General features: G+C 43.8%; 1 protein-coding gene across 1 annotated transcript in view; it reads right to left on the reverse strand.

The window, feature by feature from the left end:
* VEGFD (vascular endothelial growth factor D) overlaps positions 1-18,025 on the reverse strand; it is a 478,050-nt gene that overhangs the window by 76,481 nt on the left and 383,544 nt on the right. Inside the window, exon 5 of the mRNA XM_078656086.1 lies at positions 17,137-17,237. Within this exon, the coding sequence (XP_078512212.1) occupies positions 17,137-17,237 (101 nt within the window). The remainder of the gene's footprint in view (positions 1-17,136; positions 17,238-18,025) is intronic.

The following is an 18,025-nucleotide window of genomic DNA, read 5'->3' on the forward strand; positions in this document are numbered from 1 at the left end:
GGAGGTCATTAAGGGGTTGCCAGGTATTGCAGCTGCGACCCTTGGCTTGCCCTTTGTGACCTCTGGCACTGCCTTTGCATCCCCTGGCCTCAGAGGTGGAAAAACCAGTGCCCAGAACAGTAGAGAAGCTCTGCACTCCATATTTTCAACTCATTTTTCATTATACGAATAGTGAATAATAATCCATTATTAACTATTAGTGTAATAAAAATTGGAGCACACAGCTTGAACTGGACCTTTGGTGGCAGCTGTGTTAAATAAAAACATTTGTAAATATATGTTATGTGCGAGCTTGCGGCTGAGTGTTTTTATGTGGGAGAAGGCGTGTGTATGTGTGATCATATGTCTGTATGTGTAAGCGTGTGGATGTGAGTAAAAGTGTGTAACAGTCAGTGCCATGTTGTGAATGAGATTGTGTGGGATTGAGGCCCAGATTTACTATTCTTTAACCCAAGGCAACGCTGTACCGAAGATGCTGGGCTGCCTTGCGCCAAAGGGAGAAAGAAAAAATACACCATGCCTATTAAGATATGGTGCATGGTTTCTCTCCCTGTGCGTTGGTGCACTTTTGGCATCCACGTGCCAATGCACACTCCATTGGCTCTTCCAGTTCAAAAACAGTGCATTAAGGCTGTGTGCTGTACAATGCAGCACATATGCAAAGTTGGAAAAAATAGGAGAAATAAAAAAATGTCTCCTTGTTATTCCAGCCTCGAGGGGTCATAAGATTTTGGCACAAATTCCTCCCTACCAATGTTTGGTCGCCATGAGAACGCCCATGCACCATCCATGGAATGCCCAATTAACAAAAAATAACGCAAAGCGCATAGCACAATGTTGCTGTACTTTGGGGTATATTCAACTCAAATCTGGCTTTCTATTAGATAGTAAATCCTCCCTTATCACTTAGCGCCTTCTTTACATCACACAAGTGATGGAGACATGGTGTCAAATTTTAGTAAACCTAGACCAAAGTGTCAGCATTTATAAGTGAATGCAAGTGAGTGTGAATAAATAGGAATGTATGTAAGAAAGTGTGAGTATGTATGTTAGGGTCAAGGGTCATATGATGTCATTTCCTGTGTTGTCTTAAGGTAAAAGGGTATGTAATTTCACTTTTGCCACCCCTGGCATTCTAGTGAATCGACACCCATGGCTATACCTGGTGCAAACTGTGCATTAAAAAATCTACAAGGTGCACTATTAGCAGTCGAATCATAATTCCATTCCATGGGTCTGTGTCCCCTTACTCTGCCAATTTATACCCTATTTTCTTTTATTTTCAGGAGGTGGGGACTAAGCCTCCATGTCCTAAGATCAGTGCACGAGCTCCCTTTGGGAGTTTATGGGAGCTTTTCGCTACCATGGGAGCGAGGTAACCAATGGGGAAAACAAATTCCTCGGCCAATAAGTTTGCTCTATATTTGAAGCTGCATGATCACGGGACTCTCGCAAGCCTCCTGTGAACCCAACCGTCCAGATATAACAAAGTTTTGAAACCTTAATTTCTCAAAAACGTTTGAACAAATTTACACCAAATCACAAAAAGCACTTTTTCTGGACCAAGATATAGCTTACTACCAAATTTGATGTAAGCAGTCTTTTGCCTTCTGGGTGAAACAAAGCAGCTTGAAGGAGGATCCTCTGTATATTATCTTAATATGTGTTAAGTATGAGCATTACTCATGAGTACTTAAGGGTTGTACATGATTTCATAGAAAAACAGTTTAACCCCTTCGATGCTTGTGACGGAACCGTTCCGTCATCAGTCACACGGCTGAGCTGTGCTGATGACGGAACGGTTCCGTCATGACCGCACCCTGTTCTGGAATGTCCAGCACAGGGGCGGAATCGGCGCTGCACGGAAGCGGTTAATGGAATATCATTACAGAGAAACCATTTCACCTAAAGTAAGCAAGGGGTGGGCGTGTGCCAGGTAATGAAGTCCAGAAAATCAGTATAAAGTTTCAAAAGAGTCTTTATTTCCAATCGATTAATTCTCACGAAATGGGAACAATACACTCAGCCATACTGATTCTCTGAACTTCATTACCTGGCGCACACCCACCCCTTGCTTCATTTAGGATCTGAACCACAGAGGCATCACTTGACAGCTGGTCCAGGGGCTTGTTGCGCAGGATTTCTACTACATCTGAAACTAACGTGAGGTGCAGAAGTAACAGTCCGCCGTTCAAGTGTGTCACTTGTTGCATTTCACCTAAAGTGTTTCAAAGAAAACTGACTGGATGAATGGTATTTACCATTTCAAAGAAACCAACTCACAAAATGTCTTATTTCAAAAATGTACTTGTGCATTCTTATTTCCTAAGGTGTAAACACTGAAAGTCTTACTTTCAGAAACATTTTGTCTAGGGTATTTATTTCAGTGCTTTAGATTTGTATCGTTTACATTGTCAGTTACTTCAGATGCTTTTAATTCATTGACTCTTCACCTCCTCTAAACACCATCCATCCCTGACGCTTTACAACCCTAAGCATTATCCATTTTTTCCTCTAAAAGCCCCTCACCATGCATAAATTACACCATCCCTGAACCCTTAGCATCCATTATCAGCCATTCTGAACCCTAAAACTCTTTCTGCCCTTAAACTCTGCCCAACCCAATCCCTCAAATCCCTCATTACCCCTAAATACTGCCAAGACTAACCCCTACAAAAACCTCACCACTCCTAGACTCTATCCACCATAGAAACTTGAAATCCCCGTACCAGCCCTAAACTCCGCCCATTCATGAACCCTCAAAATGCCTTAACACCCTTACACTCCCCCATCCCTGAAACCCTAAATATTCTTCAACATCCATAATCTCCATTCATCTCTGAACTGTAAAAAGTGCTCAGCACCACTAAACGTCTAACATTCCTGAGTGCTAAAAAAAATTCTCACCACCCCTACACTCCATCCATCCCTGAATCCTAAAAACCCCTTTCTACACCTGAACTTCACTGATCTCTCACCCATACATCCCCTTATTACCCATCCCAGAACCCAAACACACTTCACTACCCCTAAATCCAATTTTAATATCATTTTTTGGCTTCACCTTAAAATGATCTTTCCTTTAAAATCTTTCCTATAATTTTCTATTTTGTTTTATTTCATAAATTGTCTTTCCTTAAAAATGTTTAATCATTTGGTTTTCTCCAAAGGGACTTCTTAGTTTTTCTTTTTCCATAAAAATGCATACATCAGTGCTTGAGCTCTTTACCACCCCCAACATCATTGAGTGTAAACCAGGGTTCTTGTCTCCAACTAATGATTCATTGCCAAGTTCTTGATTACTTTTGGGGTGCTGCAATCAATCAAGCAGCAGCACCATGGCCATCCCGGAAAGTAGCTTTATTGCTTCAGCTCTACTGAAGCCTTTAAGATGGCCATATGTCAAGCAGACTGTGTTCTCCTGAATGAAAGCTGTAGTCTGCTTGACACTGTAATAACTTGTCCTTGTTCAGTGTTCCAGTTGCTGTGTTTTCGCATCAGCCGGAGCCTGAGCCTGGGCCTGAGCTTGAGCTTGTGCGCGCAAGGAGGCAGGCAGGGAGGACGCCGAACTGCTGCTCCCTGCTCTCAGCCTGACGGTTACCGCTTGCTGCCTGCCGGTCTTTGATCCTCGGCCCCCTGACCTCTATACTGTCGTCGTCGTGGTGGTGCTTTGGTGGCAACCAAGTGCTGAGCACAACGAGTCCCGCCGAGTCTCACTCCCCCCTCCCCCGCCCCTGTCAAACCGGCACTGGCTCTGTGCGTACTGCAAGTAGCTGCGAGGAGCTGTAAAGAGGGGTGAGTCACCTGTGCCTGTGTCAGCACCGAGGACTGAGCAGCGTGGAGCTTGAGAGCAGGGGCAGAGGCAGGGGCAGGGGCAACAAGCGGAGCCTGTGGGGCCTGTGACGAGGAGGAAGAAAGGACGGAAGCAGGCAGGCCTAAAGGGCCAAGGTTCAACCAGGCCAGCGTCGCAGTGCTAGCCTGTACTGCCATCGCCTTTCCACCACTCGGGCTTACTGGTGCTACTGGCTTGCCGCGGACTGCCTAATCGCTTAACCACCTAATTACAGACTGGAGCAAGGTGGGTGCAGCAGCGGTGCGGCGCAGAGTGGTTCCGACTTGCCTCAATTTTGCTACTCCGTCCCGCTTTGCCCCTCCCAACCAACCATCCAGTCTATCGCCCTATGTCGCCCCACTCCGGTGTGTCAAAGCAGCTGCAAATAGCAAACAGCAGAAACAGTGGCTTCTGTGAGTGGGTGCAACAGGTCCAACAGTACTAACTGCTGCCCCAGCCCTATTCAATGTGAGCAAGTGAGTGAGCGCACCTAACAGACCCCTCACAAACCCTCTATAGAGGGGGGAGGGCAGAAGGTGGGACTTCCAACCAGCGCCCTCACAAGTCCATCAGATAAAAGTGCACTAGCGTATCCGTGCTCTCTCAACAGCAATTAGTAACCAGTCTTACCCCATAGAAGAATTAGGGGAAGAGTTTGAGTATACCATCAGTAGCTTTACAGCCAGCAACTTGTGCCATCCATACCACTTTCTCTTCCATCTTTCTCCATCTCCAACTACTTCGCCTCCCACTTTGAGGGTCAAGAACAAAGGTCTAATTGATCGAATTGGCTGAATCAACTGAACTAAACATCGAGACTAGGAGTCAGGAGACATGAGATCTGGCAGAGTAAGAAAAGCTCCATCAAAATCCAAACCAAGACCGCAATCCAAGCCAATTAAACGGAAGAGCGAGGGCACAAGATGTCTTAGGGGCAGCAGCCCACAGGATCTTGACCACGCAAGCCACAAAACAAAACGCAAAAAACTTGAAGTCACTCAAAACAGCGAAAAACATGAAGATATACAAAGTTGCTTAATGGAAGATAAGATAACCGGAATCCTGAACAGCTCGCACTCCATCACTACTCATAACAACAACAACCTTTTGCCCAAGGATGACAGAATCACAGCACAATTAAGGGACAAAGAAACCACAACGAGCGCAAGACTGGTGGTCCAGGACTTAATTGGGGTAGAAGGGGAAGGAACACTGAAAACGAAAAATCCCTGTATATTCCAACCAAAATTATACACAAAGTTCTCCTTCCTAAAAGACCCTGGAACAGCAATATTGTCTAAAAGCGCTAGTATAGAAGGACTGCAATCCACTCTTCTACCACTCTTTCCACTTGCTACAAACAGCCAAAATCACGAAACCAGACTCACTGGCAGCGAAGGATACCGTAGCCCAAATCCACTCTAAAGGAACATCTCAAATGAGTCCACAACTCAAAAGCAAAGATTACCTGGGATCCAAACAAGCAACCAAAGACACCGAGTCATCTCGTGCAACCAAGGTTGACAATTCCAAACAACAGGGACTATTGGATCCCCCACAAAACCTCCAAAAGGATATCACTAACGATTACTCTAACTCATTACAACAAAACTCAGTGGAAAGTACACACATTGCTCAAATCAGCATCCCCACTCTTCAACAAATTAGGTCAATAACTGGGGCTTTATCGGTGCCAGCACTAAAGTCCAATCAGCAAGAAGGCTCAGGACAAGGACCAGAACTTCTGAACGCTCACCTTTCCAGTAACTCAGGACAAGGACCGGAACCTCTGAACGCTCAACTTTCCAGTTACTTCGCCGAGAACCTTCTAGGCCAAGGTGCCAGCTTCTCTCCCCAACAAGCAATGGTTGATAAGGGACCAGACCCAATGCTCTATCAACATCCATTATCTACTCCAGACAAGTCGCACGCCCAAAAGCAGATGAAACAGACACCGCAAACAATTAATCCCCCTCTACTGATCTCATCACCTACCTTATCAATCACCAGTTCTGTTAACAATCTATCCTAGGCAGGCTCACCCGTTTCTTGTAAAATCAAGGGAAAAATTCAATCAGTGCAAGGGCAGCTCCCACAAATCAATGATCAGTCTGCCTCCAACTGCGACATGACCTTCCTTGTCTCCCAAGAGTGGGAATACCTAGTGGGCCTCTTATACCCACGGTACCAGTGATCGACCCATTGACCTTCAAACTGGAGGAAGTAATTCGGGTCACAAAAACAAAATTATAATCTGGGAATCACTATTAAGCTCCATGCAATCTCAACCGCGGCCCTGCAATATCAATCCCATAAAATGGACCTCCAGCTCACTGTTTCGCAGACGCTTGCCGACTTTACTTCGGGGATCGATAAAAACGGTCTAATAAAGAGAGGGCAGGCAGCGGCCTCAAAAACACAGCTTGTGCAACAAGAATGCCTATGCGCCCCAATCGTGGACAAGCTACGAACGCTACCAACAACACTGGCTGACCTGCTCTCGACTCTGAAACCAATAACCATATCCCAGCAAACAGACAACAATTGCATCCCGAGGGATGACGAGGCACAACTGTCCACACAACCAACAGTGCTAACATCACTAAACAGCGAAACTCTAAAGGAAGGCAACAGTTCCCTCCGAGGATCAAAACCAACACCCTCCGGAAACAAAGCCCTATCAAAAAGATCAGGGCGAAAGCAAAATAGGAAGGGCAGGAACAAGAAACCAACAGTCCAGGCCCAGTCCTCAACATACCGCTCTCCGACAGGTTTATCTACAACAGAATTGTTATACGACGAAACATCAAATGCAGACGAGCTAGTTATGGAAACAGCACAAAGATCTTGATCGCAAACATCAAAAATACAAAGCAGCAGCAAAAAACACCTAGCAGCCTAGCTAGCCCTAGTAACAAACAAGTGGACAAGACCGAACAGAAAGGGATTCAACTTGACAAGATCCCGCCACCAACTGCATTCGCCCAGGGGAAGAAACAACCAAGCGCAAACAACGGGATCGAGTCGCCAACCCCCCCCCCAAGGAAGAACGGCACTAAACAATGGATCAGATCAAACAACTAGTAACAAACAAGTGGACAAGACCGAACAGAAAGGGATTCAACTTGACAAGATCCCGCCATCAACTGCATTCGCCCAGGTGAAGAAACAAACAAGCGCAAACACAGGGATCGAGTCGCCCCCCCGCAGGAACAACGGCACTAATCAATGAATCAGATCAAACAACTAAACTGCATGGCTCAGCCGATAGGGTGGTCCTAAATAAGTGCCAACAATCATTAAGTCATAACCACGAGGAAAAGGTCAAAGCGCATGCAGCAGACAGGAATTTACCTGACCATATGAAAAATTCCCATTACAGTCACAACTCTGAAAGATTCACAGCAAATCACTCCGATCAAAGGCTCCTTATTAATAGCGTAAACAACAACACAAGCAGACCATCTCAAAACCAAGACCCTCTTGCTTATAGATTAATCACTGGCAATAGCACACAGCCACAAGACCAGGCCATAACCATGGCTGAAGGGACAGACATAATAATATTTTACCCTCAATATAAATCCAGAGGCCGTGTGGACACACTGAATAGAGGGAATATTTTATTGCTCCTACATTCCACCATAACCTTAGCAACCATCGAAACCACTGACTTATTGTCAGTAGAATTTCTGTCAACAAACAACAGTCAGTGCACCGAAGCAACTAGAACAAAATGGCGAACAGCCGAGGTTGCAGGTAGAATCCTTCGGGAAAGAGACAGCTTTTTAAACTGGGGGATAGGCCTGGAATCAATCCCAAAACCGTTATACCCATCTCCTTTTCTTAAAGCAGAAGTAAACAACTCATGCCAGACGACTTACTCAGTCTTGAAAGGAGCAAGAAGCAGAGAACCAGGCACAACAACCGTGGCAAATTATGACAATCGCACTGCAATCGACCCAAGGCCCCTCAGACGCGTTGTCCCCTTCAACGCTTAACAATTGGACTGGGATACATCGGCAAATAACACAGGCATGTCCAAAATGACAGGTGCCAGACACAGCAACGCTTTCACAAATAGAACGTGCTGGAATTGCGATATGAGCATGGAACTTCAACGGCTTAGCCTCCAAAAAGCAAGACCAAGAGTTCACAAAATACCTGACCTCCTTTGACATAATTCTGCTACAAGAAACTTGGGGAGATAAGCCATTTGACCTGCAAGGCTACACCTCTTCGTCACTCCCGGCGACAAAGCTTTGGCCGCCGCTCGGGGGGCTTACAACTTCTTGCCTCAATAACCAAAATAGGTGAGCTACTTCCTGTTACCATACATTTGACACCACCTAGCGGAATCCAAGCCACAAAGTTAACGTTCAAATTTAACCAGTCCAAACAGGATATTATAATAATGAACGTTTACGTGCACCCAAAACGAAAATCAAAGGCAGCTAAGGAGCTGCTACTGGAGTTGCAGAGAGTTATGGAAAAAAAATCAACAGACCTCATAATTTTGGCTGGTGACTTCAACATGCACCTCTTAGGGTATACTAAGGAAGAGGATTCAACGCAGGAACTCTCAAGTGCATGGGGAATACCAACACAAGGCCAAATCCAGTCCACCAAGCCATCTAGGGTTGCAAAGAACTTACTAAGGGGCCTAGGATTTCTAAATATGAGAGCTTTGAACGGACGCTTTAAGGACGACAGCCCACCAGCAGCCACGTACCACTCACCTACTATATCATCACACATAGATTACACCTTCACAACTCTCACTTTGTTTAACAAAATTGCCACCTTCAAGATCGGCAGCAACGTATACAGTGACCACCTCCCAAAAGAATTGAGTCTTCAAATAAGACCAAGCCAAACCCCTGAAATCCGCAAATCCATCTTGCTGGAGGAAACATCCAACCTAAAAAGAATAAGGTGCAACTCAGACAATATAGATGAAATAGCAGCAGGCGACAAAGCTTTATATAACCAAGGTCAAGTAAATTCAATACAGCCAACAGAAAGCTGGGAAATATTTCTCAAAACTCTAGGTGACAAATACTCACATAGCAACGGCTGGAAACAACAGAAAGTGGCAACTGCAACTATCGACTCACAAAATAGCCCTATCACTAAAAAACTAAAGCAAACTATAAATAGCACTCTAAATCAACAACGTAAATCTCCAAACAATCTGAGACTGCAACGAACACTCCGTGAGCTAAAGACCTCACTAAAACGAAGGAGATGGGAGAAAAAAAGAACAAAGGACAACGATCTTTGAGCGAAACTTATACACGATGCAAACCTGAAAAACAGTGCCAAATTCTGGCAATCAGTAAACAAACTGCAGCATCCCAATCATCATGGGATCAACTCCAATATCACTGAAGCCACCTGGACAGACTGTTTACTTCAACACTTCAACGATCATGAACCAGAAACAGCAGTCACATTGGCTTCATGGATTTACGCTGACACAATAAACCTAACTGGGGTGGGAAGTAATTACAATCGTCTAAATGATGTTGGCATCGAACCACCTAATCCACCGCAGCTAGAGGCAGCTCCCCCCTCAAGTCACGACCGCCCATCCTGCACAGGAGACATTGCAAAATGAACTCTAGTCGAAGCAATAAGCAAGCAAATATCAAGAGGCAGACGGGCAGGAGCACCGGGTCCAAATGGCACACGTCCTTTGTTATACAAACAGGACTCTGATTTCTGGAGCAATGCACTAGTCCCAGTAATAGGACAGGCATTAAGAACTACAGCAATACCAGAGTCATGGAGAGGCTCAATCATCAGCCCTATATTTAAGCAAGGTGCAAAATCCGATCCAAACAACTATCGCCTGATAGCCTTTATAGACACAGAGGCAAAATACTATGCAGGGATTATACTCAAAGTCTTGGTTGCTTGGTCCACAAGAAACAACATAATACCAATAACACAAACAGGTTTCCGTCAAGGGCAGGGAACCATAACCAACATTATGGCTTTAACCATGCTCATGGATGCCGCAAAGCAAGGTAAATATCCCCTATACCTTTGCTTCATAGACTACTCAGCAGCCTTCGACCACGTCGACCGATCCAAGCTCTGGCAAAAGCTGAAGGAATGAGGGATACCTCCACTCCTCCTAGACCAACTCATACAGCTGCACACCAACACATGGATAAGAATTAAACTAAGCACTGGAAAGCACGTCTCAAACAAAATCATGAACACAAAGGGATTAAAGCAAGGATGTGTCCTCGCTCCATTGCTTTTTAGCCTCTTCCTGGCCGACCTGCCGGCAGAACTGGATGCTTGCTCCTCACATGCCCCGAAGCTAGGTGGCATGACACTGACAAATCTACTCTATGCTAACGACCTAGTGCTGATCAGTAGTACTCCGATAGGTCTCCAGGACCTTCTAGATGCCACCCACAATTTTTCATACCTGAACGCCTTAAAAATAAATTTCAAAAAGTCAAAAGTTATGGGCGTAAACCACCGCAAGAAGTCAAATCCTCGCTGGCACCTGGACGGCAAATGTCTGGATCAGGTTACAACCTACAAATACTTGGGCGTGCTTTTAGACAAAAACAATTCTTTTAAACCACAGCTAGAATCCTTAAAAAGGAAGGGAGTAATGACCTGCTTGGCATTAAAACCCCTGAAGAAACTGCTTCCGGACTTAACACTCTACCCCTTTTTAAAAATCCTTCAAGCAAAATTACAACCAACAGTCACGTATGGGAGCGAATCCACGACAGGAAGAGACGCTGCTATCCTCGACCGAAAAATTGCAACCTCCTATCGTGCGATTTTCCAACTCCCCAAATTTGTTTCACCTGCCCAAATAAGACTGGAATTCGGTCTTCAAAAACAGGAAGTAGAAAGGCAGGGGGCCTTTTTAAAGAGCTGGCACAAAATCAGAGCTGCCGACACAGGGTCCCTGAACTATCAGCTCTGGCAAGAGCTGACCCGTACCGGAAAGCTGCCAGCTAATGACTACCTTCAGAAATCCTTGCAGGCTCTTGGTCTGACAGAAGCCTGGAACACCCCAATGGCCCACTTGGTTTTCAAAAGACTAGTCACAAAGAGGATAAGGAAGCGGTATCCAAGCGAGCTCATGGTTGGGTCGTGCTTAACAATTATGAAGCCCTTAAACATCAGCCCTACCTCAAGGTCGGATCCAAGCTTGTGATCAAAGAAAAATTCCTAAGGCTTCGGTTGGGTGTCGTGGGAAAGAAGAGGGAGCGATCAGATCTGCTGTCTGTGTGCGAAAGACACTGAGTCTCTGATCCACATCATATGCATATGCAAGAAACTAGAGGCCATTCGGAAGGCACTGTTAAAATCAATATTTAACCAGTATGGAGTGAGGTCCTGCAGGCAGGCAGTGATGCTGTGCTTTAACCCTACCTTAGTGCAGCTAAACTGCCGCCTTACAAAATTCTTCGATCTGACAGCACTGAGACTGAAAAAACCTGCTGCCAACAGCTAAGACCCATTACAGAGAGTTGGAGATGTAGAACTGGACCACACCACTGGACAACCAAGAAAGTTTTCATAATTGACATTACACAGGCCTACATATCTGCGCCAGCAGTGCTAACACAGTTGTAAACAATATTTACGTCTTTTAAACACAAAACCAAAGCATTTTTTAACCTTGTATTTTATCCTAAATTGTTTTTTAATGCAATATTTTTGTATTTTTTTTATTTACCTTAATGTTCTGAATGCAACGGTTTTAATTAATCATGCATAATAAATGTACTTACTTACTTGTCCTTGTATTTCCGTCGCAATCTCGAGATTGCGACGGAAATACCCAAACTCGAATCAGCTCCCAATTTACCAGGCGACATTACAACCATCAATCTGAAGCGGCTCAAGTGGACAAGTGACTCCCTCCCACGAATAGCCAACAACGCCAAAAAACTATTAGAAGACCTCCTGATTGAGAACGCCCTGAGCCCAATCATCTGGAATAGCTACTTGATGCAGCTTTCTAGGTCCAACTCAAGTAACATAATTAGACCTTTCTCAAAATTTAAGAACGCATTTAACAGATCAGCACTACCATTAAAGAGGCGCTTGGGAAAACTTATACGTCAAGCACGTGGTCACGCTCAAAACGCCTGTGTTTGGTCAGCAGTACGAAAGGTCAGGACTCAATATAAGAAATTAATATGGACTGAAAAACAAAATCTCCAAAATGAGTTCTGGTCTAAGCTACTGCACAACATCAAGAGAGCCGACTCGCGGGCCTTCTGGCTGCAAGTTAATTCTGTAAACCGGGCAGCCCAACCAATAAGTATGGCCTGCATAACTGAATGGCAATGGTCTCAACATCTAACGGACACATTTTCAATCAACAGTCAGAGTGCAGCTACCATCCTGCCCTTTGAAGCAAAAGATAACCCAGTGCGGGAAGCCATTGCTCCAGCCCATCAAGGGAACAGCGTAAAGGGCACTGGCCCAACACCATCATGGCCCAAGTATGTTGCTGAACAAAGCATCTTAAAAATAATTGAGAAAAGCAGGCAAGATAGTGCCCCAGGTCCAAACGGCGTCCCACAAGCCATCTACAAGACGGACCCGCAGTACTGGGCTAGCAAATTTAACTTACTGTTTCAAACAGTTACAAACGCAGGCGGTATTTCTGAGAGCTGGAGGGGAGCTATTATATCTCCAATCTATAAAGGCGGAGAGCGTAAGGATCCAAACAACTATCGCTTGATTGCCCTCCTCGACGCTGAATCAAAATACTATGCGTCACTGATATTGGCAGACCTGGCTGACTGGTCAGAAACGAACAATAAAATACCACCGAATCAGACCGGCTTTCGGCGCGGCATGGGTACTACGACAAATGCCATGGCTCTTTGTCTTATTGCCGAGAAAAGCCTACAGAACTCCCTCGACCTTCACACCTGTTTTGTAGACTTTAAAGCGGCATTTGACCGTGTCAACAGGCAAATGCTATGGGCAAAACTAAAACATCAGGGCCTACCGGACTCAATTCTCATGCCCATCATTAACCTCTACACCGAAACCTGGATGCAGGTGAAAATCGATAATGGGCGACGTCTGACCAGGAAGATCTACACTGTTGACGGACTAAAGCAAGGATGCGTCCTGGCCCCACATTTATTTAATTTATTTATGAGTGACCTAGCAGAAAGCCTAAATAAGGTTAACGCGCATCCTCCCAGGTTAGGCACCCTTCGTCTAACGCATTTATCGTACGCGGACGATGTGGTGCTGGTGAGCCAGACAAGAATTGGCCTCCAACGTCTGCTAGACGACTTGTCCGCCTACACAAAAAGGAACCTGCTTACAATAAATGTTAAGGAAACAAAGACTATGCTCATATCACGATGTCGCAAAAATCCACCAATTTTTCGAATAAACAACAATCAGCTGGAATCCGTCAACAGCTATAAATATCTGGGGGTACACCTAGACAAACACTTAAATTTCCTGGTGTATCTCAAAGCTGTTGAAAGAAAAGGGGCCACATTATTGCACGCCTTCACCAACTTGGCAGTCAAGCTAAAGGGCCCTCTAGTCTCCCCTTTGCTAATTGCAATGGAAGCTAAATTATTGCCCACATTAGCATATGGGAGCATTTTGCACCACGGGAAAAGCGCTACCCTCCTGGATAAAATACAAACTAAAGTATACAAACGGGTTCTCTTGTTACCGAATAACTCTTCCCCAGCGCAAGTCAGACTTGAACTTGGATTACAATCCCAGGTCTTACTGAAAAAATATGAGGCCATTAAATTTTGGTATAATGTATGGAGAAACAAGGAGAAGATACTGAACGGCGCACTCTGGGGAGCAATCCAGACAAGCCCGAACTCTGAGTACTCAAAATACCTAAAGTCCTCATTAGAGGAAACTGAACTCGGAGCATTGTGGGAAACAAAACTGCCAGTCCCTTCGTTTAACCAGGTAGTCAAAAGGATTGCTAAGAAACACTCGTTCCTCAAGGACAAAATAACTTTTAGTACCCCGACTCACGCCTGGATGACTATTAATTCGTACACAAGGCCCGCACCAGCACCTTATTTAGACACGGCATTCTCGTTGAACCTCAAACGTAAATTTCTCCACTTAAGGCTGGGCACTTTACCTACACGACTAGACCAACCTAGATGGAGACCACAAGCAACAACGGAATGTGATCTTTGCGGTGCAGGTAACCAAGACTTTATACACATAGTCTGTATTTGCCCAGCTATGTATCACAGACGTCGGTACTGGCTTAAGGATAAACTCAACAAGCTTGGAGTCCGCACCTGCCGATCTGCGATAGTCCAGACCCTGTGCTCAGTGGACGCCCAACTGATTTGTAGATTAGTAAAATTCTTGGACAGTTTCGCAGAAAAAACAAGGCACGCTGCCACTTGCCGGATTCCCATTGAGTCTTAAGAACATTGCTGAAAGATAAATTGGTATTGCAGAAACTTTGCCGTAATTGGTTTGACTCTTTGCAGAAATTTTTTATTTATCTGTCCTTTTCTTATTTATTTCCTTGTCTACGTTTTAAATGTTTGTTTTAAAAGTTGTAGAATGTTATACATTGTAGTGGTTTTAATTAACCGAACAATAAAGAAATTACTTACTTACTACTTGTCCTTTAGAGATTGCTGAGTTCTGTACGACTCAAAGAAAATTCCATAATACGTAACAGAATTGTTTTGAGAGAGACATCAGACTTAGTAATTGCTGGGGACTTGGTAGTAAAGCTCATCAGACCTATAACCGTATACAAACAACATCTTCTCATCATTAGCAAATACTGTCCATTCTTGAATCCTGGAGTCCTGAGGTGCACCCAGCTGTGATAATCTCCTTCTGGGCAGCACTGTTCTATACATTTTCGGATGATTTTCTACTTCCGTGGGTGGCTGTACTGAGGGCCATGTGGCTCTCAAGAAGACCTGGACGAATCCACTTTGGCAAGCAACTTTAGTGTCAGTTGAACATTAGGGCACCGTCCAACCAATTAAAGTTGTCATGTATTTTCCCTCGGAACATCTTAAACACTTAAATGTGAATATTTTCGGGAGAACTCCAGTTTGCTTGGTTAGTATGTTAAGAGATGTAAAGTGCACCCTGGCCTAGAGCTAGAGAATGCCCCTTTGAGCATTAGGTATTGGCTCTGGAATATCCTTTCCGGGTGATCACCTAAAATACAAATTACATCGTTTTGTATTTCTTCATTTCTCCTCCATCTGTGTGCTTATAGGAAATTCCCAGCATTAAAGGCATGCTTATAATGCTCCGATTTGGGGCATTAGAGTAGCGGCATACTGTGGAACCTGGTGCAAGTAGGCCCCTTTGGCTGTTGTTGGGGTGGTAAAATACAGCAGGTATCAAGGTTCAATGGGCTGCTCATGGATCTGGGTCCCGGTGCCACTGCACCTTCTGCACCAACGGTAGCTACGCCCCTGGTTTTGGGGTTATCCAAGTGCTGTGGAAACTTCATAAAAGGGGTTGCATTAGGTCTAGTGTTGACATGGCCCGAGCCTTCCTAACACAAGGACACGTGAAAAATGACAAACTCTCTGCAAATCATTCTGATGGCTTCACATCTTTACCGGTATGTACACCCTTGAAGAAGAAGAGCAGGAAGTTTGTATCCCAAGAAGTAATTCACAACGTGCAATCGGGCCTCTGAGAGACGGCTGTCAGACATCCCTAACGGGCCAGCACTTTGTCAGTGGAGTTGCTTGACCCAGACAAAAACAACACAGCAAAAAAACACAGAAATGATAGCCATAAATATCAGTCAGTACCATATGATTCTTTTTTCTTTATTATTTTTTTTTATTAACAGCACTGAGTAAAGAATAAATAAAATAAACAGAGAATCATGGAAACATCATCCAATGGAAAAGTCTTCTTAACCAAAATCAGGCAGAATGGGTAAGTTACCAAATATTTCATAATCATTTTACAGTTCGAAATTCAACACGGAACAGTCCGAGAAAAGGGTATTACAGAAGCAGCTATAGTTACACAGTACATTGTCATCATACAATAAATTTGTCAATAATTCACAGACTAAATAAAGTTACTCCAAATTTTTTCAAATTTACGTAAAGATCGGACACCTCTTAATCTGGCCAAAGCCGCCTCCATACTATAAATTTCATTAACCAAAGACCACCATTCCGTTATATGTACCATATGATTCTTAAATACGCTGGTCACTTAGTATATCAAATTGGCATGGAACAACAACATTGCGCATTTAATCAGCAATAAACGAATACATTTGGTGTTGAACCTCCCAGTGTAATTCTACTGTGGCTTGCTTTTCTACCCGCAGTTACATCCTACTTTACGAGCAAAAGATTCACTCCTGAGGCCTGTTTTCTGAGGAAATATCCCTTAGAAGTGCCTCATCTACATAACCCCTCCTAGGCCCTACTGAGATCTTACATCTAGATGTCCGTCCCTCCCAATGACCGACTTTACGTTCGCACTGTGCAGGGAACACGCCTGGGGCAGGGAAGGAGATCTCTTACTTACAGTGTGAAACCTGACTCATCGATTCACTCTTTAAATGGCCTTGGCCTGCTTCATCACTGGGCACAAAAAGAACTAACTCTATTCATCATCGAAGCTGTTCAACTTATAAATCAGACTTGACAAACCCACTGCTCTCTGCCCATCCCACAATACTCTTTTCCCAAACCATGGTACCTATGGAGTTATCACAGAGGCACAGGTATTATCAGCAATCCTTATAAAACACCTAAAAAAGAGGTCTCTAAATTCGGTCTTAGGAAGGTAAAAAGTGCCAACTAACAAATGGAACTAGTACCTGCTATGCACCTGGACTCCAGACACATGCTCACCTATATGCCACTTGTCTATTTCCATATTTACAGCATTTACAAGCAAGTGTACTTTCTGCTAATTCCTAGTATTCATGTCTATTGGTGTGCAGTGTGCATGCTACCCAAATATCTTGAACTTAGCCTTCAGAACTTCCTGTAGGAGGACCCAAAACTTCTCCCAACTAAACTGTCCTAACTGATTATTTTTCATCTTTGTTGTTTATGTTGGCTCAGGCAGCAGCACCAAAGTGTCTGCCAGGTAGAGTGAGTGACTGTGATTGTGATAATGTGTTTATGGGCAATCATTTCCACTCAGTAAAAAACATGGGTGTATGTTATGATTACCTAAAAATGTTGGTCTTATTATCACGGATGACACTAATTATAGCAAACCATCATTGATTATGCCCATCAAAAGATATGCATAGAATGTGGAGAATGACTTACCTTCCTGTGGCTTATTTTTGGGATACTCCTGTATGACACACTCACATCTGCTGTTCTCCCATATCCAGCCACTGGGGCAATGTTTATTGGCATGGGGGCACCTGCGTTGCATACAGAAGATCAGTCATATGTTAAAAAGTAATTATTTATTATCATTACACCAGAAATTATATGATTGTATGTAACTTCGAATAAATTAGTTCTCTATTCTAGAGAAGGTAAGCACGGACGTTGCTGCAGTAATTTAAGGAAATTGATCAACGCTTTTAGTCCTGGGTAATACACTCATCTTTCAAACATTCTTTAAAAAAATTTAAAGATTTAAAAGACGTAGTAGCCCTTTTAAGCACTAAATATAACCCAAACCAACATATCAAGCAAATTGTCTTTCTGAATTCTTTATGCGATTGCTTTGACTTTTTATGAACTCTGCATATGATGGCGCATGGTTACAGCCCCGCAGTGACAGTAAATGTATGGAGAACATATAGTTATTGATCACATTTAGATCATGTACTGATTGTGGCTTGTGGCAGTGCCATTGAAATGATTTGGCAATGGAGGGCCAAGCTATGCATAAGACAAAATCTACAAAATCTACACCTCCATGGTGGATTATATGGGAAGAGCATAAATAAATCATTATGCGATAAACGCTACCTCCGCAGCATGAAATAACTCCAATGGCCCTGTTTAAAGTCAATGACAAAACATTCTTACAAATCGTATTGATTTCATGTCATTATACATTATGTTCCTTTAACTCTCTTGTCAAGTTTTGCTTCTATGCATATAAAATAGCTAACATAGCTATAAATTATACTAAAAAAAGTGTTGTATAGACCTATGCATTACCATTTTAGACTGATTTCAGTGTGCTAATCTCCAT

This window comes from Lissotriton helveticus, chromosome 8 (genome assembly GCF_964261635.1).
Source record: "Lissotriton helveticus chromosome 8, aLisHel1.1, whole genome shotgun sequence".
NCBI classification, from domain to species: domain Eukaryota; kingdom Metazoa; phylum Chordata; class Amphibia; order Caudata; family Salamandridae; genus Lissotriton; species Lissotriton helveticus.